Source organism: Oryctolagus cuniculus, chromosome 12 (assembly GCF_051225735.1).
Source record: "Oryctolagus cuniculus isolate XC-2025 breed Fujian yellow rabbit chromosome 12, ASM5122573v1, whole genome shotgun sequence".
In the NCBI taxonomy this organism is placed as follows: domain Eukaryota; kingdom Metazoa; phylum Chordata; class Mammalia; order Lagomorpha; family Leporidae; genus Oryctolagus; species Oryctolagus cuniculus.
Window position 1 is genome coordinate 82,674,736 of NC_142878.1, and position 26,104 is coordinate 82,700,839.

At 40.1% G+C, this 26,104-nt stretch overlaps 1 protein-coding gene across 3 annotated transcripts; it reads right to left on the reverse strand.

Annotated features, from left to right (window-relative positions):
• Positions 1-37: 37 nt before the first annotated feature.
• BNIP2 (BCL2 interacting protein 2) lies at positions 38-24,567 on the reverse strand. Of its 3 annotated transcripts, XM_051822348.3 has the most exons (11): positions 24,340-24,567; positions 17,146-17,252; positions 15,733-15,800; positions 14,407-14,583; positions 12,560-12,736; positions 10,550-10,652; positions 9,906-10,037; positions 8,728-8,814; positions 8,518-8,616; positions 7,759-7,794; positions 38-4,490 (listed from the first exon to the last, which is right to left on the reverse strand). In XM_051822348.3, exons 2-11 carry the CDS (start codon positions 17,193-17,195, stop codon positions 4,439-4,441), a joined length of 981 nt encoding a protein of 326 aa, XP_051678308.1. In that variant the 5' UTR covers positions 17,196-17,252; positions 24,340-24,567; the 3' UTR covers positions 38-4,438. The 3 variants fall into 3 exon arrangements, with proteins under 3 accessions (XP_051678308.1, XP_017203470.1, XP_089166621.1); XM_017347981.4 differs by lacking the exon at positions 7,759-7,794 and having other exon boundaries at positions 24,340-24,554; XM_089310495.1 differs by lacking the exons at positions 15,733-15,800; positions 17,146-17,252; positions 24,340-24,567 and adding an exon at positions 13,408-13,496 and having other exon boundaries at positions 14,407-14,539.
• Positions 24,568-26,104: the final 1,537 nt, after the last annotated feature.

Below are 26,104 nucleotides of genomic sequence, written 5' to 3' on the forward strand. Positions count from 1 at the left end.
GAAGACAGAAGAACGTGATAAAATGAGGCACAAAACGAACTTTCCAATTAATTTATTTAAGTTCATGAATGCTGCAAAAATATGATGTGCAACAAATCAAGACACAAGTGATTGCATTCCTAACAGGTCAAAGGAAAAGAAAATATTACATCACCTTAGTAAATCATGACCAACCTTAGTATTTCTTAAAGGGACCACATCGACATCTTGCACACACAGACATCAAAACTGAATTTCTCACACTGTGAAATGACAGTACTGGGCTGGGCAACACTATCCTACCAGCTGTAAAATGATCACAGTACTTTTGGCTACACAGCAGCTTGTGAACCTGTGGTAACAAAAACATCTCTGAAATACGTATCAAAGTGCGTTAGTGTCTAACAAACTCTGACCTGTGTTCTATATGGACAAGACTGCTAGTCAGCGGCCCTGAACATCACTGATATTTACTAACTGGGTTTATGCAAATAAAAAATTAAGCAACTCTTAAAAGGGCATTAAACTTCGCATAATCTGCACACAAAAAAGTGCAGTGTGCAGTGGCATAGCTGATGCTGTATTTTCCAAGTTCTTCCTTTGCTAAGTGAAATGCGAATTGAAATTGCAAGTCTGAAGCATTAAACTCTTGGTTTTCATCTGGTACTTCATCTGTTAAGTGCTTTATGTGAATTTTCATGGCATTTTAAAATTTACTCTCAAAGAAAATGAAATTAAGATCTATTATATATAGTTGCAATAAACTGTTCTATTCAAAATTTAGTATTGCTTTTTACTGTGACCATACTACTTTATTTTCAATTAACATTTAGAACTTAAAAGGAAAGTTACATGACTGGGCCTCAGTACTGATCCAGGCTTTTTGGGAATCTCTGTAACGGAGAAGGGAGTGATTGGTCCCTCAGGCAGTTCTTTTGCACTACCTTAGAACCTCAAGTAGATAATAACTCCTTTCCCTCCACAATCAGCCTTCCCACGAAGTTCGTGCCCTAAGAAACTCAAGCTACACAATTATTCCCCACAAAATAAACTCTTGAACAGCAAAACAGTGTTAACTTCTAAGTACTTTAATTCTGCTATTTACTCCATCCCTCCAAGGTTTATTTGTGATCCACTTCTGAAATACATGTATAGGATGGGGGAAAAAATACAGGCAAAAAACCAAGTGTGTAACAATCCCTTTTCAGCTTATCTCCTCACCTCACCACACTGAGTTACCTTACGTTATTTTCTACATACAACATGGGAAAAGGATGACTCTACCACCACCTCGCATACAGTTTTGCCTACTTCAACAAGACACTGTAGTGTTCTACCAGATACACATCCTAATGCTAACTCATGTACCAACTAAAGAAATGTAGCAAGCCGCGTCTGCATTAGGTTGAACACTTTCCCAAATTCCCTGAGCTCTCACTGTTTCAACAGCCACATAATAATGCTGAGTCATTTGAAAAAAGGCTCTATCAAAAAAGCAGATCCCTTACCTTTTAAAATACTGTAATCGCATATGAAGAGATTCCAGCCATAGAAATTATTAGCACAGCTCAATATTCAGTGCAGTTACTAAATAGTGACATCCTTTTGAAAGACTACATCAATGTCTACCGACCACAAACTGTGAAGAACCCAGTCTCAGCCTTTAATCTGACACTGTGATTACTAACCCTCTCTGTTCAAACTTGCTTCTGTATGGATAAGCAGAGCAAAGCAGATGTGGATTCTTTTCAAAGCTGATATCACGTTCTCTACTTCAATCCACAGTCTCCTAACTCACATATTATGTATAGCCACCAAGTTTTCCTGCTGGATAAGAGAAACAGTGCTACCAACGGCCGTATACAGTATTTCCCTTGAGAGGGACACATTGATTCAGTGAGGTCTTAGCTAAGTCTTTATCCCTTTAGAAAGGTTTTCATTTTCCAAGAATGTAGCTAGACTTTACTTAGAATCATATTTCTTCATACCCCCTCTGAGTTACAGACTATTAAGCTTAAACTGTGGGGTCCATAAAATTGTTCCTTGGTGCTTGCTTAGGAAGATAACCAAATAGAACACAGAGTCAAATTATTTCATACTTCAGTGGACAAACTTCTAACTAGAAAGGGGCACTCAGACTACATCCAACAAAAACAGGGATAGAAACATCATAATTGGCCAGTTAAGTTAGATCCACGGCCCCAGGAAAAAGATAAAAATAATATAATTATATGTACTTCTACCTCTATCAGTAATGGAAAATTAAAACTGAATATAAGAACATGTTACATAACTACAGATTGCAAATAAGCTTAATAAATGCTTTTCCTTTACACTACCAGTTATTTCTTAATGTCTTACAGTTAGGAAACATTTATTGCCACACCCCTATAGCAGAATCCACTAAGGTGTAGGTTAAAGCAGGTATTCTTTAATCTCATGATTCACAGAACACCTCCTTTGTTAAAAAAAAAAAAAACAAGTGTAACAACATTGTTCTAAGTTTTACTGTTCTGACAGAATACAGGCCACTTCTCCTTTAAAAAAATTGGGAAAAAAATCACTTTTGCAATAAGTTGTATCTATAGTTAGGAACAATGACTGCAAAAGCAAAAATCAATAAACACAACACAGAGTTGAACTACTCTTTGCATCTCTCCAACTGAACCAAGCACTTAACGTGGTAGAGAAACCACCTATTAAAAAGGCCAGCCCATTTTGAGAAGACATTTAGATGAAAGACTAGTAAAAATGTTCTACAAATAGAGAATATAATCACAACTGATTCAAACAGGATCTTTTATTCATACTCTTCACATGGTCAATTCAGAAGGAATGCCTAAATTGTTACTGTTAGTTTACTTCTTCAACACAGTGTTTCTCAGGTTTCAGTCAGCAATGATGGTTTTGGTTTAATTTGCTGTAACCAACAGGACAGGAGCTGCCGAGAGCGTGAACAGCTGCTGAGGCCCTGCAGCACCTCCCACATTGCATTTAAGTTGCCACAGCAAGTTTGTGACTGAGGAGGACAAAATTCCCTTTGGTAACAAAAACTTCATCAGCAAACGACAATACCATGTATGTGCTTAGGAGAAGACAGGACAAACCCATTCTTTTCAACTGTTGCCACTCTAGGCCAATCTTTTGTAAAACACACAAAGGGCTGGAGAGTAGTGTGACCTTCAAATTTGGAAGGTATTAAATTGACCAAATCCATGAGTCATTCAAAGATAGGAAACAACGTTAGAGCCATCTCTGGTTTCTGAATGATTTGGTACGTAACTGAGCTCAAAGGAGAATGTATTTGAATGTGCACATACTCATCAAACGAAGCAAGGAGTGCATATGCTTATCTTCAGAGTGCCATTCACAACAGCACATCTAAACGATGCTTCAACCTAACTTACGGTACGGTCAAAGACGATTCAACAGAAAATTGAGGCCAGACCGTCTCTGACGGATCAAGTCACCAAGCTCAAATAACTGATGTGGAAGTATTTGGTAAAGTGCCCACAGTGAGCAGTTTAAAAAGCAGCCCGTTTGCTACAGAAGAAGTCGTGACAGTGAATAACTCGTCATTCTCTGCAGAACTCCACAGCACTCACACGCACGGAGGAGAGCAATACCCTGGACACACAACTTATTTCACATTAGTGAACAAACCAAGACTTGATAAAGTTCTGACTTTGGGCCAGAAGATAAAATGTCCCATTTATACATATATACAAACTCCAATTCCTAGCCTCTTATGTCCTCTAATTCTAAAAATGGCTTTTAGACTTTAAGTTTAAAAAAGAAAAAAATGTGCAATGCGCTCAAAGTTGCACTTTTGAATTAAGGAACAATACACGTTAAGTTAGACAACAGCTGGGGATGGTACTAATCTACTTAGATTATGCACATGATCTTTGGGTATTCATGAGTATCAGTCTGACTGTCCCTCACCTTGCGAGCAACTTAATTTTCTAAGTTACCCAGGAAATGCATTGAACCATTTACAAAATAAAACAAATCCTAACATGCATTTTACAAAACCATGGTCTTATTTACCTGCATATTCTTCCACAAGACAGGTATACATTAAAAAATATTGCTCAAAAACATAAAAATATATATTATTTCTTTCCTTTACCATTTATGCATATAAATATGTTACTGAAGATGCATAATTCAATAAACAAATGCAAAAACTTTTATATAAAGTGTAGTTCTCTGCTATTTAGCACTACAAAATACAAAATGATTACAATACAGTTAGCTATTAAGGAGCTAAATTCAAGAGATTTGCAAACCAGTACAGCAGTGAACAGTCCCTTGTACAAAAGTCCATTAAGAAAAAGTCAAGTCAATGTTGTAACAGATTACATAAAAATATGGGCCAATAAATGCATTATAAATGCAAAAGAGAGCATTGCTTCATCAGCACATTCTTCAGTCTTGTTTGGACTAGATGCCAAACTTACTGTTCACTTTTTGGTTCATCTTGTTTTCCATTAAGCTCTTGATCAACTCTGTTTAACGAAAAATATAAATAATAAGACGCTAGCAACTGAACATTTTCTTTCTAAAAATAGTGACTACTTTCAGCATGGAATATTATTCTGTTAAAAACAAAGCTTTGCAAAGAAGCAGACACAGTAAAAAGGTTACCAAATATTTCCCCAACCAGAAAAGACAGGGGAGTTCCCACAGACAGGAAGACATTGCTAAGAAACATGACTGCTGTTTCTTAACGATTATAAACTGCATACAGATGTATATGAACTTTCTTAAAAGTTCATGATGTATAGCAAGGCTGTAGCAGGAATCCAAAAAGTAAGAGACTGGCAGGCAAAACAACTCCTCAAAAATAGGTTTGGTAACTGAAATATTATAAAGTGCTACCAATGCCAGCAACTGACCATATTTTTAGATTCAGTTATTAAAAAAATGTACATTTATGAAAACCATAATTATACTCAGTCTGTGTAACTCCTTTTCACTTATTTCGACAGTAAGAAATCATAATAATTTAAGAGTGAGTCCAAAATGTCAAAAAGTAAATTAAACATCTTCTAGATTTACTATGGATTGCATAGAAGCCTTATCAAAATTTAGGCATGTGGTGATTAGAAGAATTACTCAATTACCACACAGTAATTACAGATTGCTTTTTGGGGAATGGTGTTGTGGTATCAGCATCACGTCTGAGTGGCAGAGTAGAAGTGGCTGCTCCACTTCCAGACCAGTTCACCAATGCACCTGGAAAAGCGGTGGAAGACAGCCCAAGTTCTTGGGCCCCTGCCACCCAAACAGAACCCAGACGGGGTTCCAGGCTCCTGGCTTTGGCTTGGCCCAGCACTGGCCATTGCAGCTATTTGGGTAGTCAACCAGTGTATCAAAGAAATATCTGTCTTTATTTCTCTCTCTCTCTGTCTCTTCCTCTCTTTCTGTTAACTCTCCATTCAAATAAATCAAATAACCATTTGAAATAATTACAGACAATCCTTCAGATAAACATACAATAGTCTATCATTACTCTATCTGTAGTGGTTCGAATAACTGATGTGGAAACACTTAGTGACAATTTGGTATGATACAGGAAGAAACTTTTCACACTTGTTTCCATTACTATGATCACCTGAACATTACTGAATCAGACCCACCATTCTTGGCTCGTTGTGAAGCCAGATTATCAACATTAAAAAATATTTTACATTGGTGCAAATATTTGAAGATAATACAATTCTGATAAGGCATAAAATAAATACCCAAATCTTCAAATCTGGAATATCTTAATGAACTACTTATCAGATTATTTTTAAACATATTGAAACATTTAGTCTGTATCTGCCTGGCCACACCTTCACTGAGTTGTTTGAAAGAAACACCTGTAACATTTAAGACTGTTCTATTTGAATACTCAATTCTGGACCCTGCTTAGCATCAGTACTTAGCATAGAGATGTCACCTTAAATACGTTCACATGCACCTAACCTGTTTCAATTTTGGTTTCAAAAATACTACTCTATATTTAAATATAATTTTATTATAATATAATATAATATAATATATATTAGAATATAATATAGTTTTAATCTCAAATGGATTCTCTTTATTAAAGCCAGCAAAAGTCTGTACAAAAACCAAGAAGTACCTGACATATGTAATGATTCTATTTAAGGCTATTGACACAAAAGAAAAGAAAAAAAAATCAAGATAAAATAGTAGGGATAGGTTTCAAACATCTAAAAAGAATGAGTTCTATTTTTACTTGATGCTTAAATTACTCCTTGACAGTTAATCAAATTTAAAAAGGTGTAATACAGCACATTGCATTGACAAAGACAGTTTGTTTTCAAATTCACAAAGCAGTGAGCTTCAAAATACAATTACAAATATTTCTAATTTTAGTCACTTGTCTGTCAAATGTACAATGATGCCTAGAAAGGAATGAGAAACCAGCATGATCTAAAATCTCTATCTATATCTCTACAGTAAAGTATTGGTTAAGCTGTGAAATGTCAGGGGCCAGCGCAGTAGGTTAATCCTCCATCTGTGGTGCCGGCATTCCATATGGGTGCCAGTTCTAGTCCTGGCTGCTCCTCTTCCAATCCAGCTCCCTTCTGTGGCCTGGGAAAGCAGTGGAAGAAGGCCCAGGTCCTTGGGCCCCTGGGAGACCAGGAAGAAGCTCCTGGCTCCTGGCTTCGGATTGTCGCAGCTCTGGCTGTTGCAGCCATTTGGGGAGTGAACCAGTGGAAGGAACACCTTTCTGTCTGTCCCTCTCACTGTCTGTAACTCTACCTCTCAAATAAATATATAATATTAAATTAAAAAAAACTGTGAAATGTCAGGTAAAAATGTAAAACCATGATTCTATCACATGATCGATGAACTAAATTCTCACTGAGCAGAACTAAAATGTGTTCAAAGTTAGGAATGTTCCAGTTACAGTTAGTGACAGTTGATTGCTTAGAATGGTCAAATGAAAACTACATAAAATTCTCTCACCTTAATGCTTAAAAAAAAGGAAGACTGCATGAAACTACGGTTGGCCAATTTAAACTATCAAAATTTATCAACAAATTAGTTCTTCTAACACCTACACTCTTCTATGTTACCATATAAAATGGAAACTATTTTATACCCTTGTACTTCATCTTCTACGCCAAGATATTAATAGATAACAGTTTGTTATGCTCAAAGCAGAAGTGTTCAAACTTAAATGTAAAATGGAAAGCAGAGTGATCAACTGTTAAATGGTCCATTAAACTTTTAGGTATTTTATCACATGTAGAATTTGACTGGTTAGCAGGCCATTTAATTTAAGCATACAAGGAAATCAATGTTGGTTAGCCAAAGAATATATGCATTGCAAATATAATCATCAACCCCAGGGAAATATACAATTTCTTAAAGATATCTACACAAACATTTCAGAAGCAAAGGTTAGAGATCTCAAGAAAATGGTGAAACAAATGGTCTTAAGAGCAACTGGTATTTCAAATAGTATTCACAGTAATTTCTCTGGTTTCACCATCAGTGTTTAGAACCATAGGTAGGGTTGGTTGTGGTCTTTAATTCCTAATGGAATTAAATATATGGTATTCAAACAGGGTGAATCCAAGTCATATTCAGCACCAGGAACTTTGGATTCACCCTGCATTGGGATGCTGGGGTGTATTATATTTACAAGTGCTATTATCTTTGTCTACAAGCTAACCAACCAATAAGGAAGAGTTAGTCTGTGCAATGCAAATGGACTAGTCTAGATGCAACCCAGTCAAGGTGTGCATATACCTTTTCTGTTTCTTTTTAAACTTTTCTTCTTCATACCTTGGTAGGGAAGAGTTATTTCAGTAAGTACACATGTTATGAAGTGAACAAAATCTTGAAAAAAGGCACTAAGAAATAAACTCATATAACTTTGCAGACAAAACCAAAAATAATGTACAACGTAGAAAGTAAAAACTGACTTAATACTACCTTTGATACGTTAAACACCCTAAAACTTCATATTAACAGAACAAATCAATGTTTCTATGTAACAGCATTGTGGTGTCCAGGTAGTTATGTTAACAGCCTTATACCATGTCCTTTCAAAAGCTAAGATAGGGATAAGGGAATTTCGTAAACAACTTCCTGTCACTGCAAAATACTAAGGTAGACTGATTTAAGCAGTATTTTATTTTTCTAGTAAGATGATCATTTGATTCCGTGATTAATTATCTCAAATTTGGAAAGCAACGTGTTCAAGTTTAGACAGTGTCCTTTAGAACAAATCAACCAGGAAATCATCTCTTACTTTGTAACCAGTCTTTAAAAAAGATTAAACGAGTAACTACCAGAAATCATTTCTCATAGTTCTTCAACTAAGTCTGAAGAAACTAGTGGCTAATGGAGAATATATGGGAAAATGGTTTTTACCTCTTATTCTCTGTTACACACAAACTAGCAGTTTCAAAACATATTGAAAAAGAATGCATATTGAAAAATATTTCCCATTATACATCAAAATACACAGAACCAATACAATTAGAGAAATAAAATCAAACATACTGTTTTATGCACTCTGGGATGCCAACATATTCCATGGGGACAAGTTCTGCTAATTCTGCCAAATTAAAGACGTATCTAATTTTCTGGCTGAATTTTGAGCTATGGAAAAAAAAAAAACCAGTAAAAATTATGTCAATATTTCCAATCAATAGAGCTACAAAGAAATTTATACAAGGAATTTTTCTTAAAAGTCCATGGCTCAAAAATTACCTAATAAATGGTCTTGTAACAGCCAAAAGTGTTCTAATAAACCAAGATGGATGCACAATGATGAGAGACTTCAGGTTTTTTCGTAACCTGGAGTTAAAAAAAAAAAAATGAAAGCATTTACAAATTCTAATGCTAATAGTTAAGACATCAATAAGTATGTACAAGTTTATAGAAAATAACTAAAAGCTATAACTCAGAATTTCTCACTAAAGATGAGAAAATATATTCTTAAATTCTGATTGTCTCTTACTGCTGTTAAATGAATTTTGGATTACAGTTAAACTATTAATAGGGCATTTCAAAAATTCATGGAAAACAGAATTATAAGGTAGGTTTAGGGGCCGCCATTGTGGCATAGCGGCTACCACTGGCTGCAACACCAGCATCCCATATGGGTGCTGATTTATCTCCTGGCTGCTCCACTTCCGATCCAGCTCCCTTCTAATGACCTAAGCAGTGGCAGATGGTCCAAGTGTTTGGGTCCCTGCATTCATGTAGCAGACTCAGATGAAGCTCCTGGTTCCTGCTTAGGCATGGCCCATTTAGAGAGTGAACCAGCAAACAGAAGACTTCTCTTGCTCTCTCACTTTCTCTCTCTCTGTAGCTCTTTCAAATAAATAAGTAAATACTTAAAAATAAAAAAAGATTTTATTTGGTGCATACAATTTTTGAAATCCATGCATATGAAGGATCTTCAAAAATTCATGAAAAAAGCATTTTATGAAAAAACTACATGGATTACAAAAATTTCGGGTACCCAAACAAATAGCTTAATTTTTTTCTCACAAACTTTCTGAAATCTTCTTGTGTCTTTATGAGGCACAAAAGATACTAAGGACTATAAATCTGGCAAACTCAGTATTTAAGAAAATACAGAAGTACTATGTTTTTCATCCTTCTTCAAGGTATAAATCATGTTCAATTCGGTATAAATAAGAAATAAAGTGCTATGTTAGGTTTGTTTTAAGGAACTGAAGTTAGTCTTTATAAAACAGATTAAAATTGATTTCTTCTGTGACATTCTAAAATACTTTGGAAAATGAATCCATTATGACAAAAACAAATGTAATTTAAGAAGTAGATATTGTGTTGTTATACAGCAAAGAGAAAATAAAAATTTATTAATAAGGCCATCATAAAAATTACTCAGAGTAGCTTTCAACTTGTATTTATATTACCTTCTATCAATCTGTTGATAGCATTTCCTGAGCCATCCCAGACTGGGCATTTTTCTTCGCGTTGTTGCACCATTTAAATAAACTATCATATAGTTTTCTGCTACTAACAGCTCCAAAGTGCCAATAACATATCTGTAAAAACAAATTAGTCTTAAATATCACGTGAACTAAACTAGGTCTTCCAAATAATACAATTCCCTCTCTACCCAACAATGACAGCAAACACAATTAAAAATTTAAAGCTGCATTAACTGGCATTATGATTATTTTCAAGTTATTTTCTAGAGACACATTGAAATTTCCCACAATAAAGTTTTAAAAAATTGCACCAACCTGAGAAATAGAACGAATGTGACTAACTGAACCAAGTCAGCTCATTACATTGGGCTTCAATGGGTTAGTGTAATTTAACCATATGATTGTGAGAAAGTCACTTCTTTATGATTAATGTAAATAAAGAAGTTAGGATAATTGGAGATATATACTTTCTAATTTCAAAATATTTATTTTCTGTTGAGCTCTAAAACTACAGGTGCATAATGCCAAAGAATAAAGACTTAAAAGAATCAACTGGGAAACTGGGAAATTTATAATTTTCACAGAGCTTTCAGTTCCTTCAAATATTTCTGTTAAGATATACTTACTTGAAGAGATTGTCCATCAGATATCTATAGTTAGGTTGACCACTCTCAGGCATAAAACAGACAGCAAACACAACAATGGCATTCAGTCCATCCCCATAATATCCTGAGGAGGAAACCAAGGATTAAATCACCTGCATGATTTCACTCTGAAGATTTTCTTAGAGGACATCTAACTGTATGGTTGACAGACAAACACTTAAATTAGTATAAATAAATGCCAACTTTATTTTAGAAGATAAATAGGTGATATAATCCAGGCAAATACAGCACGCCAGAAATAAAGTATTTTTAAGAAACTGAAGGGTAAAATTGGTTTCTAAAAAGATACGTTTACATCTGATGACATCTAAAATGTTGTAGAATTTAGGAAATTAAAACCAAGCAAAGAACTCTGAAACCATTTCCAGTGAAGAGAAACAGGACTAAAATGTGTATGTTGCAACTGTAATCCTTCGCTATTAAGCTGTATCCAGTAAAAAATATTTTCTGCCATAACCTACATTTTCACTGTCTTTAAACCTGAAAATAATGAGCACTTCAAAAACATGAGAATCTTCACTGTCTCTCTTAATAACCTCAACTAACAAAACGTAATGGGTATGATAATCCAACAGAATAAGAGGTCTTAATTATTTCCCCCAAGAGAAATAAGATGCTGCTTCTGAAAGATGCTAGGTTTAAACTGCAGGGCAGGTCTAGAACTAGCTGAATTAATGGAGCTACGTGGACTTCCCGATCCAGATGACCCCAGTCTTTTTCATCTGCTGAAGCTTAAATTAGGCAGAAGAATGTAACTGCAAATATTCCAGTAATTTGCTTTCAGATGAATGAAGACTGCAGAAAGAAGCAACGGAGAGCATTTGGCAGAGTGTAAATTAAGAGGAAAAGACTCCCTGGGAAAGAGGCGTCAGTCTGCGCCATGCCCCGCGAGAGGACTGAAGGTAATCTGACATGCTCTACAGAATGCACTGTGTCCCGACATAGAAGTCTACCTATGGAAGTCAGACTGACGGCAGTTTAACTTGTTGTTTCACAATCTTCCCACCTGACTTTAAATTTCTTAAGGGAACATTTTTTTATATCCCATAAAAATGTGCAGTGGGTGCTCTGTAAAAAAAATAGAATGAACTAATTCAGTGAAGCAACATAGGCGAATCTGAAACACATGCGGCTGAACAAAAGCAGCCGACTAAAGAGTGCATATTGCGTGATTTTAGTTCCATGACCTTGTAGAACAGGACAAAATTAATCAGGGCAGGGATGGGTATCAGCTTCTGAAGAGGGGTATTTACTGGGAAGGGGTATTAGAAAATTTTCTCAGGCAATGAAGATGTTCTGTATGTTGAGAGGTATGGGGCATATATATGGGTATAAATGGTTATATGGACATTTGCCAAAACTCACGCTGTCCATAAATTTTCAAGTGAATACAAAGGGTAGAAAATCAAGTCCCTGTTTCAGGTAGCTTGAATGGGAGGGAGACAGTTTCCAGTGCATACGCTTTTGTACTTTTCTGAAAGATTTATTTATTTGAAAGTCAGAAATGTAGAGAGGGAGAGACAGAGAGATGTTGCAGCCACTGGTTCACTCCCTAGATGGCCACAATGGCAGGAGCTGGGCCAAGCCAAAGGAGCCAGGAGCTTCATCTGGGTTTCGCTGGAGGGGTCCAAGCACTTGGGCCATCCTCCTTTGCTTTCCCAGGCGCATTAGCAGGGAGCTGGATCAGAAGCAGAGTGGCAGGAACAGGAATCAACACCCGTAGGGGATGTCTGCTATGCCACAATGCCTACCCTACATTTGTACTTTCTAAACTATTTGTGTGCATTAATGATTCTTAAGTCCTAATCTTATCCTTTTACTTCAAACCTGTTATGTCACTAAAATAATACGAGAGGTATTTACTACTCTTCCAGAATGAGGTAGCTATCTCTCGGGAGATTGTTTTAAAAGCATTTAGATTTCTGTTACTGGATTCGTTAAGTCTACACAACAATCTTCAGGCCCTCTTACCTCCGTGGCTGATAACTTTTTTATAGGGCTCGATGGCCTTCATATCAACCCTGTGGTCCTGTTCCCCGATCCGGAACATACGCCAGCGCCGTCCGTCTTCTTTCTCCTCTGCTGCTGTGTATTCAGCAATCGAGCCTTTCCTAATGACTTCAGTAGTTTTGGGTTTTGGAAGGTCATCTGCCAAAAGAGAAGGCTTTTAAATCACAGACTGCTAACACAATGAAAATCAAATCGATGCTAACCACTTTACTATCTAGATTGTTTGGAGAATTTTTTTTCATTATACCACCTGTGGAATTTTAAGTATCTCTTCCTTATCAGAGGAAAAAGTTGCTCTGAACATGAGGCCATCTTGAGTCTTTGGAAGTCACAGTTCTTTAAATTTTTTTTTTTATTGCCCAATTCAGCAAAGCACCTGATCATGGTGTAATGTATATCCACAAGTTTGGAAAAGGTAATTCATAGAGCCATCCCAGCTTTGGTACACGGGCCCTGCAACGGCTTTCCAGAGTCTACGTATGGCAACACTGTCCTGGGCAGTTAACTGCTACAGGTCACTTCGAGTAACTATCTGGAAGTCAGCGTTTTTGGATGAGCACATAAATTAATTCTTGAACTCTATAATACCAGATAGAAAGTGGTTAACTACTCAGTGATCATTTTTCATTGGATCAGGTTTATCAAGTGGAAATATATTTATAATATTCTGAAGTGTACATGCAAAAGTAATTAACATTAGCCAAAGTAGAAGCACCAACGATTAGGTGAAATTTATGTTTCAAGGTTGCAGTTTAGCTGATTTTTACTGAGGCAATTGATTTTTACAATTTTAGTATCATAGTCCTTACCAAAAGATGGGGGAAGGGGGAACCTACTGCATGTTAGTTGTTTGTTTCCAAGACAAAGCTGTTAACGGAAAATATCCTTCCGGAAATGACTACAGCAGCATTAAAGAGAGAGACAAAACACACAGGCAGAAAACTATTTCAGTATCTTTATAAAATATTGCGTATTACTGGACTGCTTATTGAACCAGTAAGACAGGGAAGAAAAGAGGAACAGAAGATACAGAATATCATTTTTTACTGCAAAATACCTAATGCCAGATACTAACTTGAAGTAGAAATCATTTCAAGGATGGAAAAAATTATGTATATAAAAATCATTCATTAACTACCATATAACCATACTGTAGGCAGCAATTATCTAATTAAGGAAAGCACACAAAGCAAAAACATGTCAATTCCTTTAAATCCAAATACTTACTGATAAATACAAGATTTGGGGGCTAAGAATATACATTAATTCAAATAGATGGTTTCACAAAGTGGAACACTATCAGACAAACCTACTAAAAAATCACCCCTTGAGAAACTTCCTTTAGAATTCTCTTTATGCAAATCCTTACTACTTTTAGCACATTCTCTAAATTATGTCTCTTCAAAGTTTTTTTCCTTACTGGATCAACTGAAAGGGATCATGCCATAATTATCAAGCAATATTTCTGGAGCAACTACAAAAAAATACAACTTTACAGTATTGGGCAATTAAGAAAAAAATAAAGCCACCTCTGTAATTTACTTTACACAGTTTTGAAAACTATGAGAATATTCAAATGTTAGCAGAATTTCCACTTCAGTAACAAATGTATGAATGTTAGAAAGAGTAACATATTTCAGACAAAATCCCTTAATACATTAAATTTAGTTGGTTTCAATATCAAGTTTTGAGGATTTTCAATTATCTGAATTTTCCATTCCTGAAGGAATAGCATTATAAAAGTACGTATGCATATTGAGACAAACATTAATTATCAAAGATCAGATTAAAAATAGGGAAACATTTACCTTCCCACTCAAACTCATTACTGTTCTCTGACGGTGTGTCTAAGCCATCTAGATCAATCTCCCCACTTTCATCCAGGTCATCTGACAACACAGAACCATCACTAGGATCCAGTGTCAGGCTAATGTCTGGAGCCATTAATTTCTTTCTTACTTTATTTCCATTAACTTCCAGTGAGCCTGGAATGGAAAATAAAGAAAAAGATATTAGAAGGAATGTTTAGATGATCAGGGAGAGCCAGAAAAACATTGTTAACCACTTCAGTCTTGAGAAGAACATTAATTAAACAAAATTCCAAAGCATCTATTGACAAAATTTGGATTTTGATCACTACTGCTTCTATCATCATTGCAAGCGATCAATGAAATATCAATGTCTTTTTATTTTTTTATTTTATTTATTTATTTTTTTTTGACAGGCAGAGTTAGACAGTGAGAGAGACAGACAGAGAGAAAGGTCTTCCTTCCATTGGTTCACCCCCCAAATGGCCACTTTGGCTGGCGCGCTGTGCCGATCTGAAGCCAGGAGCCAGGTGCTTCTTCCTGGTCTCCCATGTGGGTGCAGGGCCCAAGCACTTGGGCCATCCTCCACTGCACTCCCGGGCCACAGCAGAGAGCTGGACTGGAAGAGGAGCAACCGGGACAGAATCCGGCACCCCCAACTGGGACTAGAACCCGGGGTGCCGGCGCTGCAGGCGGAGGATTAGCCTAGTGAGCCGTGGCGCTGGCCTCAATGTCTTTTTAAATAACAGAAGTAGAACTTAGTAATCACTTCTCTACTAAAAATGATAAAATCATCTCCTTCCATCCTGTTCAAGATTTCCAAAAACTTAAGGCTATGTGTTTGGAGAGTTAAATTTCTGAAGCATTTTTAAAATGCCTTCCCCAATGTTTTATTTATCTTTTGGCTTCCTATGATTAAATAAAAGCTCAGGCCAGCATTGTGGTGTAGCAGGTCAAGCTGCTGCCGACTACAGTGGCATCCCTGTGGGTGCTGGTTTGTGCCCTAGTTGCTCTACTTCTGATACAGCTCCCTGCTACTGGCCCTAGAGAAGCAGTGGAAGACCACCCACGTGTTTGGGTTCCTGCCAAACCTGGAAGCAGCTCCTGGCTTCCGCCTAGCCTAGTCCTGACTGTTGTAGCCACCTGGGGAATGAACCAACGAATGGAAGCCTTCCATGTCTCCGCATCTCTTTCAAATAAATAAATAAATAAATCTTAAAAAAAAAAAAAAGAAATCAAAGCTCAGTGTATATTTCTGACAAAGAAACAGAGTCAAAAACAACATGGAGTCCGTCATGTCATTGAAAGTGAAGTGTCAATTCTCACCAGGCCGGCTCTCTGGTCCAGCTACATCCAGCACATCTGCCTCAATGCTATCATCTTCTGGTAAAGGTCTAGAAGACAGGGATAGATATACTTTTTAAAGCAGAAGGAAAAACTCCTCTTGGAGTGTAAAGATCTATGTAGCTTAAGGAGACAAATATGCAGAAAATGGAATAAAGCAGTATACTTTCACCTTTAGTAAATTACCCACCACTTTTAAAGAAAACATTCTCAGACTGTCAGAATTGACTGATATTTATATACGTCATTATGTATTACATATAATGTGTTATTATAAGTAATATATAGATACACGTTCCTTATGCAACAGTCCAAATATGCAAAATATGTAAAAATTACAGACTACCAAATATAACTCAAATGCACAAGTATGCAGTGCATGCCAAAGCTGTTTTTACTCACAATGAGAATATGGTAATGACAGCTACAATTCATCTGAGTTCAGCATCCCTATATTACTATCATGATTATGGGCTACAATGATGAGTTCTCCCCCCCGCTGTCCATCTTCCAACTGCTAAGGAACCTCACTGCACACCAGCATGTCTTCTGGCCACGATGGCATAGAAACATCATTTTGACAGAAGGCCCAACTTTGCAAATAAGTCAGCATGGCTGGCCAGATGACACAGAAAAACCCATTTACTTGGCAAATAGGATTTTTTATCCCCCTTGGAAAAACTCACAATACTTAAATATTCTTATAGACAACCAGATTTCCTCCTCCCAGGAAGCCCGCCATCTCCAGTTCAAAAACAACTGCTTTCAAGCATTGTTTATAACAAAATTTTTAAGACTCCAATGATCGAAACACATATTGAAGATTACAGACACGTTTGGTTGAAAAGTAAGATAGAATAGGAATATTCTAACTGAAGAAAGGGAACTTTTATTTCCTACTATCAAATGATGACTTTGTAATACTGAGTTTCTTTATAAAACCAAACATTCATTAAGTGACACTGTAGTAAAACAATTTTGCAATTTTGTTTTAAGTGTATTTTCACTTAAAAGTATTGCTCACATGGGGGCTGGCACTGCGGCTCAGTAGGCTAATCCTCCTCCGCCTTGCGGTGCCGGCACACCGGGTTCTAGTCCCGGTCGGGGCACCAGATTCTGTCCCGGTTGCCCCTCTTCCAGGCCAGCTCTCTGCTGTGGCCAGGGAGTGCAGTGGAGGATGGCCCAAGTGCTTGGGCCCTGCACCCCATGGGAGACCAGGATAAGTACCTGGCTCCTGCCTTCGGATAGGCGCAGTGCCCCAGCCGCAGCGCGCCGGCCGCGGCGGCCATTGGAGGGTGAACCAACAGCAAAGGAAGACCTTTCTCTCTGTCTCTCTCTCTCTCACTGTCCACTCTGCCTGTCAAAAAAAAAAAAAAAAAAAAAAGTATTGCTCACATGGGAAAATCTTCATCTTGCCATTCTTCTTTAAGTTCTACACCTTCCATCCTTAGGGTAGATTCAATGTCAACTGCAAACCCCGGGTAATCTGGAGAGCCAACGTCCTGTGAGGAGAGGAAAAACTGATAATTTAATTTCCACTTTTTTATCTGCTGACAGGTGCAATCATCTTATGTTTCAGTTCATACCTCCACTCTATCAATCGTGGTTCAAAGGAATGGTCAACAAATCAATTTGTCAGGTTACAATTTTTTTTTTCCCAGAAGAGTCAAAATAGAAGAACTATGCATGTGAGTGGACATGGTACAGTGGGTTAAGCCACTGCTTCGGATGTCTGCATCTCATACCAAAGTGCATAGGATTGGGTCCCGCTCCACCTCTGCTTCCTACTAATGTGCCTAGAAGGCAGCTGATGGCCCAAGTATTTGGAACTTTGCCATCCAAGTGGGAGACCTGGATGGAGCTCCTGGCTCCTGGCTCCTGCCTGGTCCAACCCAGGCTGTTGATGACTTTTGAGAAATGAACCAGCAGATGGAAGATAGCTCTTTCTGTCTGCCTTTCAAATAAATAAATAAATATTAAACAGAAAAAGTACTCAGAGGACATATATTCTAGTAAAGTAAGTATTACCTGTACTAAGATATTGTTCAGTGCAAGTTTTTTTTTTAATTGTATATATGCATAGTGTCTCAGGTGTGATTAAAAATGTATTTCATATATGGATTATGTATAGATATAAAAAGTCTGAAGTTGGGGCAATAAATAAAAGTAAATACATTATCTACTACATATTTCCAATGTTTTGTATCCTTTAGATACAGGTTGATTGTAGAAAACCAACACCAATACATTAACATTTATACTGTGACGATGCAGCAGAGCCTGCTTATCTTCTTTGCTCTGGTTTTGAAACCACCATTCTGGAGTAACTTACAGAAGACTTGTCCAGGAAATGAATTATGCCAGCTTCTCACTTACTTCACATTTGTACCATCCATTCCTTCCTTGTAACTCAACATGTTTTAAGATGCTGAATGTGGGGATGTCTCTGCATATACAACTACAAATTTTAACTTACGAATTTTATTTTTTCCAAGGAAGGATGTGAGTGTCAACTCCTTCATCTCACACATAGTGAGTTGTCTACAGATACGCCCTTTGGCTAATGGAAAAAACAAAACCAGGGGTTTAGGCATAGTATTTAGGAAGTCATGAAGAGCAACTGGCTAACAGGGCAAGAAAAATCACAACAAACAGGGCACAGGTATAAATGAGTATTTAGTTCACTCATAATAGAGTAAGTCAACAGGTGAAGTTATTTAAAAGAAGTCATAATATGTATTTCTTGAGTGAAATTATAGTATTACTAGAAGAGTTAAGAGGTTCACATGAGTAGAAGAGGGAAAGACTATGGTCTGAGACTGACTCATTTCACAGCCAGTTCTGTCTCCCACATGACTTGATTTTTACACTATGTATACATAACCTTAAAATAACCCAACACATCCAACAAATAATGCCAGTCTTCTGAAACAAAAATGTAGTCATATTTTATAGTTGCCTGAGCTGCTGTCATTATAGCACTCATAAGATCTACAAAACTGCACAAAAAAACAAAGTTTCAGAACATCAACAAAAGTACAATGGAAATTTCCTAAATGTTTGATTTTACATGGCAAACTAAATTCTCATCTCTGGCCGGCGCCGCGGCTCACTAGGCTAATCCTCTACCTAGAGGCGCTGGCACACCGGGTTCTAGTCCCGGTCGGGGCACTGGATTCTGTCCCGGTTGCCCCTGTTCCAGGCCAGTTCTCTGCTGTGGCCAGGGAGTGCAGTGGAGGATGGCCCAAGTGCTTGGGCCCTGCACCCCATGGGAGACCAGGATAAGCACCTGGCTCCTGCCATCGGATCAGCGCGGTGCGCCAGCCGCAGCACACCAACCGCGGCGGCCATTGGAGGGTGAACCAACGGAAAAGGAAGACCTTTCTCTCTGTCTCTCTCTCACTGTCCACTCTGCCTGTCAAAAAAAAAAAAAAAAAAAAAAAATCTCATCTCTGCCCATAGTGGAAGGCTCAACTCCTACTTTGGAAGTTTTACTGATACTCAAGATAGCAGATTTCAAATACTCTCAAAGGTTTGTATCCTTGAAGGTGTACTTGTTAGCACAGAGAAAAAAACAAACAAAAACCAGATGCTGCCTCTCATCAGAAACATATTTCCTTAGAAACATCAGCTTATTTTTATATAAGAGGAAGGCATTTGTAACTCTCTAGAATACTGGGCCTGGCAACTTTGAGAAACTAGTGAAAACCTGTGTTTGTCCAACAAGCCCACATGCTCAACACTGATTGCTCTAGACTATGCTCCAGTGAGACTGAAGTATTCTGCCACCAAAGGTTGACCAGAGACAGTCCCTTCCAGATCTGTAATTCCCTGTATACCTCTCAATGCCATGTCTTCTCAATTCTTTGGTATTCACTCGAAAGAGAAATACAATATTTCTCTAAATTCATCAACCAGAAAAGCTTTCCATTATCTTGTCTCACTGTTTTACTGGGGATTGCAAAAAAATGTCAGATGTTATAGGTGTCTTTTTTCAAACATCTCAAATACTCAGAAGAACATTTAACATTTCAAAAAAAAAGGTAGAATACAAGTTGCAACCAATAGATTCCCAACACCTTGCACAGTAGTTGGCATAAACTAGGCCTCTGAATATCAACTTAGTGAATATTTAACTGAGAGGCATGACACTGGATAGTAAGCTTTTGCTCAGCCTCGTAGGCATATTTATTAAAATAAACTTATTTCTTCCATCTGCTGATTCACTTCCCAAATGGATGCAAAGAGCGTGGCCACAGCCAGGAGTCTCAAAATGCACCTGAGTCTCCACACGGAGGGCAGCGGCACAAGTACTTGGCCCATCTTCCCTTGCTTTTCAAGGTACCATTAGCCAGACTGGAACTGGAGCAACTGGGATTCGAACTGGTGCTCATATGAGATACTGGCACTGCAGGCAGCTTATTTTAGTAAACTTTCTCAGCCTACTTATTCAACTTTAATATACTGAATCATGTGATGTTACTACACCTTAGCATATGGATAAGTATATTTAGTCTGGGGATAATTCAGCTAGCTAAAGATACATAAAAGAGATAAACATAGATTCACTTCACCATGAACTTAAGGGAAAAAGTACACCAGGTAGATAAAAACAGTTCAGCACAATTGGGAGCATACTGTTCTTGGAAGCATTTTATCATCAAGCAGCTGTAAGAACAGGAAACAAAAGAAAGGAGTTAATGTAAGCACAACCACTTTGAAAGGAAATCAGGACACTGCTGACTCACAAGTTAACTGTGGTTACTTCCCCTTTTTTGTTCACAGATTTTTTTTTCAAATTAAAATGGGGAAATAACACTTTAGTATGCAATTTGTTAAGATAACCTGATAAGGGGCCAAAGCCACCACCTGCAGTGCCGGCATCCCATTTGGGCACTGGTTGGAGCCCTGGTTGCTCCACTTCTGATCCAGCTCTCTGCTATGGCCTGGGAAAGCAGCAGAAGATGGCCCAAGTCCTTGGGCCCCTGCACCCACGTGGGAGACCCGGAAGAAGCTCCTGGCTCCTGGCTTCAGATCAGCTGAGCTCTGGCCTTTGCAACCATCTGGGGAATGAACCAGCGGATGGAACACTTCTCTCTCCCTGCCTCTCTGTAACTCTGCCTTTCAAATAAATAAATAAATCTTAAAAAAAGATAACAATAGGATGCAACAGGAATAACTGATCTCCCAACAAACTTGGGGTCAGGGTGGCACATCCCTTCCTACACCATTTATCTGTGGAGGTTGTAAAAGTCCCGGTTGGGGGCGCCAGTTCTGTCCCGGTTGCTCCTCTTCCAGTCCAGCTCTCTGCTGTGGCCCGGTGGGGGCGGGGGGGGGGGGGGCATGACAGTGGAGGATGGCCCAAGTCCTTGGGTCCTGCATCCCCATGGGAGACTAGGAAGAAGCACCTGGCTCCTGGCTTCAGATCGGCGTAGCGCGCCGGCCACTGCAGCCATTTGGAGGGTGAACCAATGGTAAAGGAAGACCTTTCTCTCTGTCTCTCTGTCTATAACTCTATCTGTCAAAAAAAAAAAAAAAAAAATTTCAAGGAGATAATGGATTGGGGGAGGGGTGGGGTTGTGATTCGTATATCCAATCAGGATGAAGGAAAGGATTTCCCCAAGCAACTTGGCAACAAAAGGCAGAAATCAAACATTAGGGTCATATCTAGAACTGTCCAGTTCCAACTCAACTTAAAATTTTACATAGTAGTAACTGCTGCTGGAATTGGTGCAAGCAATGACCATCTATGCTGATAGAAGAAAAATGCCAGGCAAGCCTTTTTCCACTTAAACAAAAGAGTTTCACTCTAAACATTTATGTTAAGTTTTAAATCAACAACCTATATGTTTATGAGAATTGCCAAAACATCCCCCAGAAAAAATCCTTTATGCTCATCATTGTTCCCTTCAGGGTAGGTAGCATCATCTAAGTTTTTTTTTTTTTTAAGATTTATTTATTTTTTTATTTGACAGGTAGAGTTATAGATAGTGAGAGAGAGAGAGAGACAGAGAGAAAGGTCTTCCTCCCGTTGGTTCACTCCCCAAATGGCCGCTATGGCCGGTGCGCTGCACTGATCTGAAGCCAGGAGCCAGGTGTTTCTTCCCAGTCTCCCACGTGGGTGCAGGGGTCCAAACATCTGGGTCATCTTCTGCTTTCCCAGGCCATGGCAGAGAGCTGGATTGGAAGAGGAGCATCCAGGACTAGAACCGGCGCCCATATGGGATGCCAGCACCACAGGCAGAGGATTAACCTACTGTGTCACTGCGTGGCCCTATCATATAAGTTTTTAAGAATAAAATGAAAGGCCAGGGCTGTGGCACAGCAGGTAAAACCGCCGCCTGCAGTGCTGGCACACATATCGCTGCCAGTTCGAGACCTGGCTCCACTTCTGATCCAGCTCTCTGCTATGGCCCGGGAAAGCAGCAGAAGATGGCCCAAGTCCTTGAGTCCCTGCACCCTCATGGGAGACCCGGAAGAAGCTCCCGGCTCCTGGTTTTGGATCGGACCAGCTCTGGCCAGTGCGGCCATCTGGAGAGTGAACCAGTGGATGGAAGACCTGTCTCTCTCTCTCTGCCTTTGCCTAACTGTAACTCTGCCTTTCAAATAAGTAAATAAATCTTTAAAAAAAAATAAAATGAGATCTCTATGAGAAATGTTAACTCAAAATATCAGTATGCAGGGGCCGCTGTTGTGGCATAGTGTGTTAAGCTACCACTGGCATCCCCTGAGTTCTAGCTTTTGATCCAGCTCCCGCTAATGGGCCCAGGAAAGCACCAGAAGATGGCTCAAGTGTTTAGGCCCCTGCCACCCACATGGGAGACCTACATGGAGTTCCAGGCTCCTGGCCCAGCCCCAGCTGTTGCGGCCATCTGGGGAGTGAACAAGTGGATGCAAGATCTCTCTCCCCTCTCTGACTCTGCCATTCAAATAAATAAAGAAATCTTAACAAAAAGTGATCAGTATGCAGAACATACTAGAGACCGTTAAAAAGAGCTTAACAACTGTGTGATATTACTATCACCATATCATAGTATTTTGCTTTATATGAAGTACTCTTAACAAGACACCTTTTGATCCAATGTCAGTCAAGGTTAATATACTGAATCTGGGTCTGTGTCTTTTTTTTTTTTCTAGATAGCTCCTATCCTTATCGCTCAAGCATTAATCCAGTTAGAATGAACAGTGCCCTGTCCAAAACAGTGCTTTTCACCACTTACTGACACTTGTACAACCATCATCTCATCTGCTCCAGCCGACAACTTTTGTGAGGCGCCGACACTGGTATTATTATCCCTGTTCTGTCTTATGTAAGCAAATGACACCACATCCTGGATCCCGGAGCTCCTCCACTGGCAGCTTTATAGACGGTAAGTCTCACGGCCGGATCTGGTACACTTAGTTTCAAAGGTTCCGTAATGCCTGCAAGTCACAAGAACCTTCCTTGCTTGATGACAACCTAGTTCAAGTTCATGTTTGCAGAAGGTATGTCATACTTTCTAAGCCCAACTTCAGGCTGCAGGAGGAAAGATGATCAAGACCAGGAACGCAGTTTACAAAATAAGAGCTAAGGAGAAAACGTGCAAGATGACTCAGAAACTACTAGTCAGAACGTTAACTTCACTAGGTAACTTCCATTAAAATTCTGGCGAAATGTAGCCATTTACAAATTACAAAATTTCTTCTACAACTGCAGAAGCTCTCTTAAAACATCAGAAAAAGGAGACATTTTACTGAAAGTAAAAAATCAAGCAGTACTTAAGTTAGAGACTCCCCCGTTAAAAAAAAAAAAAAAAAGGCAAGGATGGAAAAAGCACCACTATAATGCACTCACTTCACTCAACCAATTGGGAGGCATTAGGACTACCTTAATGAACACAGAAAAGCTGTCTGCGCAGAGCCCCCCCAGACAGACGAGGTCAGTTTCAAAGCAACGTATTAAAGATCGAAACACATTTCTGATTTAACACGGGTTTGATCAAGTAGCTTAGCTCTCCAGGGGCAGCGGACGCACCCAGGACATCAAACCCTTTCTCGCCAGGTACTTAACAGGCCGTGTCTGTAAACACGGAGGGACGCAGCTTTTCACGCACACACCCGGTATTTGGCCGAGCTCGCCCGGGGCCGTCTATAAAGCCCTGTTTGCTGTTTCCGTGCCTAACCCCCGAAGGTACGCGGCACGCCACACAAGTCCAAGTTTCCTTTGTTCTGCAACAGGACAGACTCAGACCACCAGTACGGAACCAACGCGGCCCGTCACCGCGCCCAGACCCCGGGTGGAGGGAGGAGCAGACACGGGGGAAGGTTCCATCCCCGGCACAAGCAACAAAAACGGAAAAGCGACCGAGCTGGGGGTGCAAGGCTGGCAAACGCACACAAGGAGCCGAGCCAAGGGCGGGGACCTGAGCCGGGCGGGGAGCCGGAAGGCGCCTCCCAAGCAGGTTCGAGCGCACCCCGAACAACGGAAAACGCCCTGGGCCTCCGCTCCGCAGCAGCCGGCCTTGGGCAAGCGCCCCTTCAGACGTGCGCCCCCAGCCCAGTTCCCGGCGCCCGTACTCGCCGTGCTGAGCCCTCCCAGGCCGCACTCACCCCGGAGGAAGCCTTGGCCTCCTCGTCCTCTTCTACCCTCCAGGCCGGCGACGTGGTGCTGACTGCCAGGTCGCAGAAGACGGCGCCGAGAGGAGCCCGCTCCTCTCGGTCAGCGGTGGACAACCCAGCCTAGTCCCCGGCCGCAGCCCCAGCGGCAGCTGCAGCGGCAGCAGTTGACCCGGACGCAAAAAGCAGCCCGGGCGGAAGTGACAGCATCCTGACCCTTTCTAGGCTCTGCGGGAGGCGGGGGCGGGGCCGGGGCGTGGGGGCGTGGCTTCCTAGTCAAACCCACAGCTTTGCTCCCTCCTCCGCTGTCCCGGGCTAATACCTGCGCGTGCGCACTTGCGGCAACTGGAGCAGCCCTTGGCTTTTGGGTCTCTACTCTCTTTTTTCCGCTTTTCCCTGCGGTGAGGACGCCTGCGAACTCAGGGTCATTGCTATTTTTCTTCTGCTTGTTTTTACTATCGCTACAGTGCCTGTGTTGTATAAAGTAAATGACCCGAGGGGAGGAAATATATGCGAAGCTTACTTTCAGGCATGTAGATCTCAAGGCAGTCTCATTTAGGGGCTGCTGTTGTGGTTCTGACCGCAGGTTCGAGTCCCAGCTGCTCCACTTCTGATCCAGCTCCCTGCTAATGCACCTGGGAAAGCAGTAGAAGATGGCCCAAGTGCTTGAGCCCCTGCACCCACTTGGGGGCCTGGATGAAGCTCCTGGCTCCAGCGGACTATTGCCAGCGGATGGAAGATGTTCTCTCTCTCCTTGTCTCTGTTAACTTTGACTTTCCAAATAAATAAACAAATAAGCGTTCGGCAAAACTTTCTCTGTAAAGATTTACTTCTTTAATTGAATGGTAGAGTTAGAAAGAGAGGGAGAAACATCAATCTTCCATCCCTGGTTCACTCTCCAAATGGCCCAAGTGCTGAGGCTGGGGCTGGGACTGGGGCTGGGCCAGACCCAAGGCCAGAGGCCAGGAACTCCATCCGGGTCTTCCACTTAGGTGCCCCAGGCCCAGGCACTACCACCATCCCCCATTGCTTGCCCAGGCACCTTAGCAGGAAGCTGGATGGGAAGTGGAGCAGCTGGGACCTGAACAGGCTTAACCTGTTTGGCCACCAGGTTGATCCCAAATCCTCTTTATTTTGAACAGCTTTAGAGCAGTGTTTCTCAAACTATCTCTGGAGTGCCATCAGTTTATTATCATTTTAAAAATTTCTGGCCGGTGCCGCGGCTCACTTGGCTAATCCTCCGCCTGCGGCACCAGCACACCAGGTTCTAGTCCCAGTGGTGCACACCAAGTTCTAGTCCCAGTGGGGTGCTGGATTCTGTCCCGGTCGCTCCTCTTCCTGTCCAGCTCTCTGCTGTGGCCCGGGAAGGCAGTGGAGGATGGCCCAAGTGCTTGGGCCCTGCACCCGCATGAGAGACCAGGAGAAGTACCTGGCTCCTGGCTTCAGATCAGCGCAGTGCGCCAGCCGCAGCAGCCATTGAGGGGTGAACCAATGGAGAAAGGGAAGACCTTTCTCTCTGTCTCTCTCTCTCTCTGTCACTCTGCCTGTCAAAAAAAAAATTCCAATTGTGAATCATATTTTAATAAAATATAAATGAAATGAAAAAAGGTCTATGAACTCCAAATGAAAATATTTTTATTACAGTCACCAGCTGTAGCATTTCTTGTAAAATTGCTCTATGGATTTCTAAACTCTGCACCTTAATTTCTGCACTTGCCTCTCAGTAGGCCAGTAACAATCCTGAGGGGATGAGGTCTGT

Bases quoted from the DNA above. Each gene is read 5' to 3' on its own strand.
- BNIP2 (XM_051822348.3), bottom strand. From the start codon at position 17,195: ATGGAAGGTGTAGAACTTAAAGAAGAATGGCAAGATGAAGATTTTCCC. The intron at 12,737-14,406 runs GTAAATGTTTCC...CTCTTTTGGCAG, and splicing joins TAATGAGTTTGAGTGGGAAG to ATGACCTTCCAAAACCCAAA. The intron at 10,038-10,549 runs GTAAGTATATCT...TTGTTTTTACAG, and splicing joins CTGATGGACAATCTCTTCAA to ATATGTTATTGGCACTTTGG.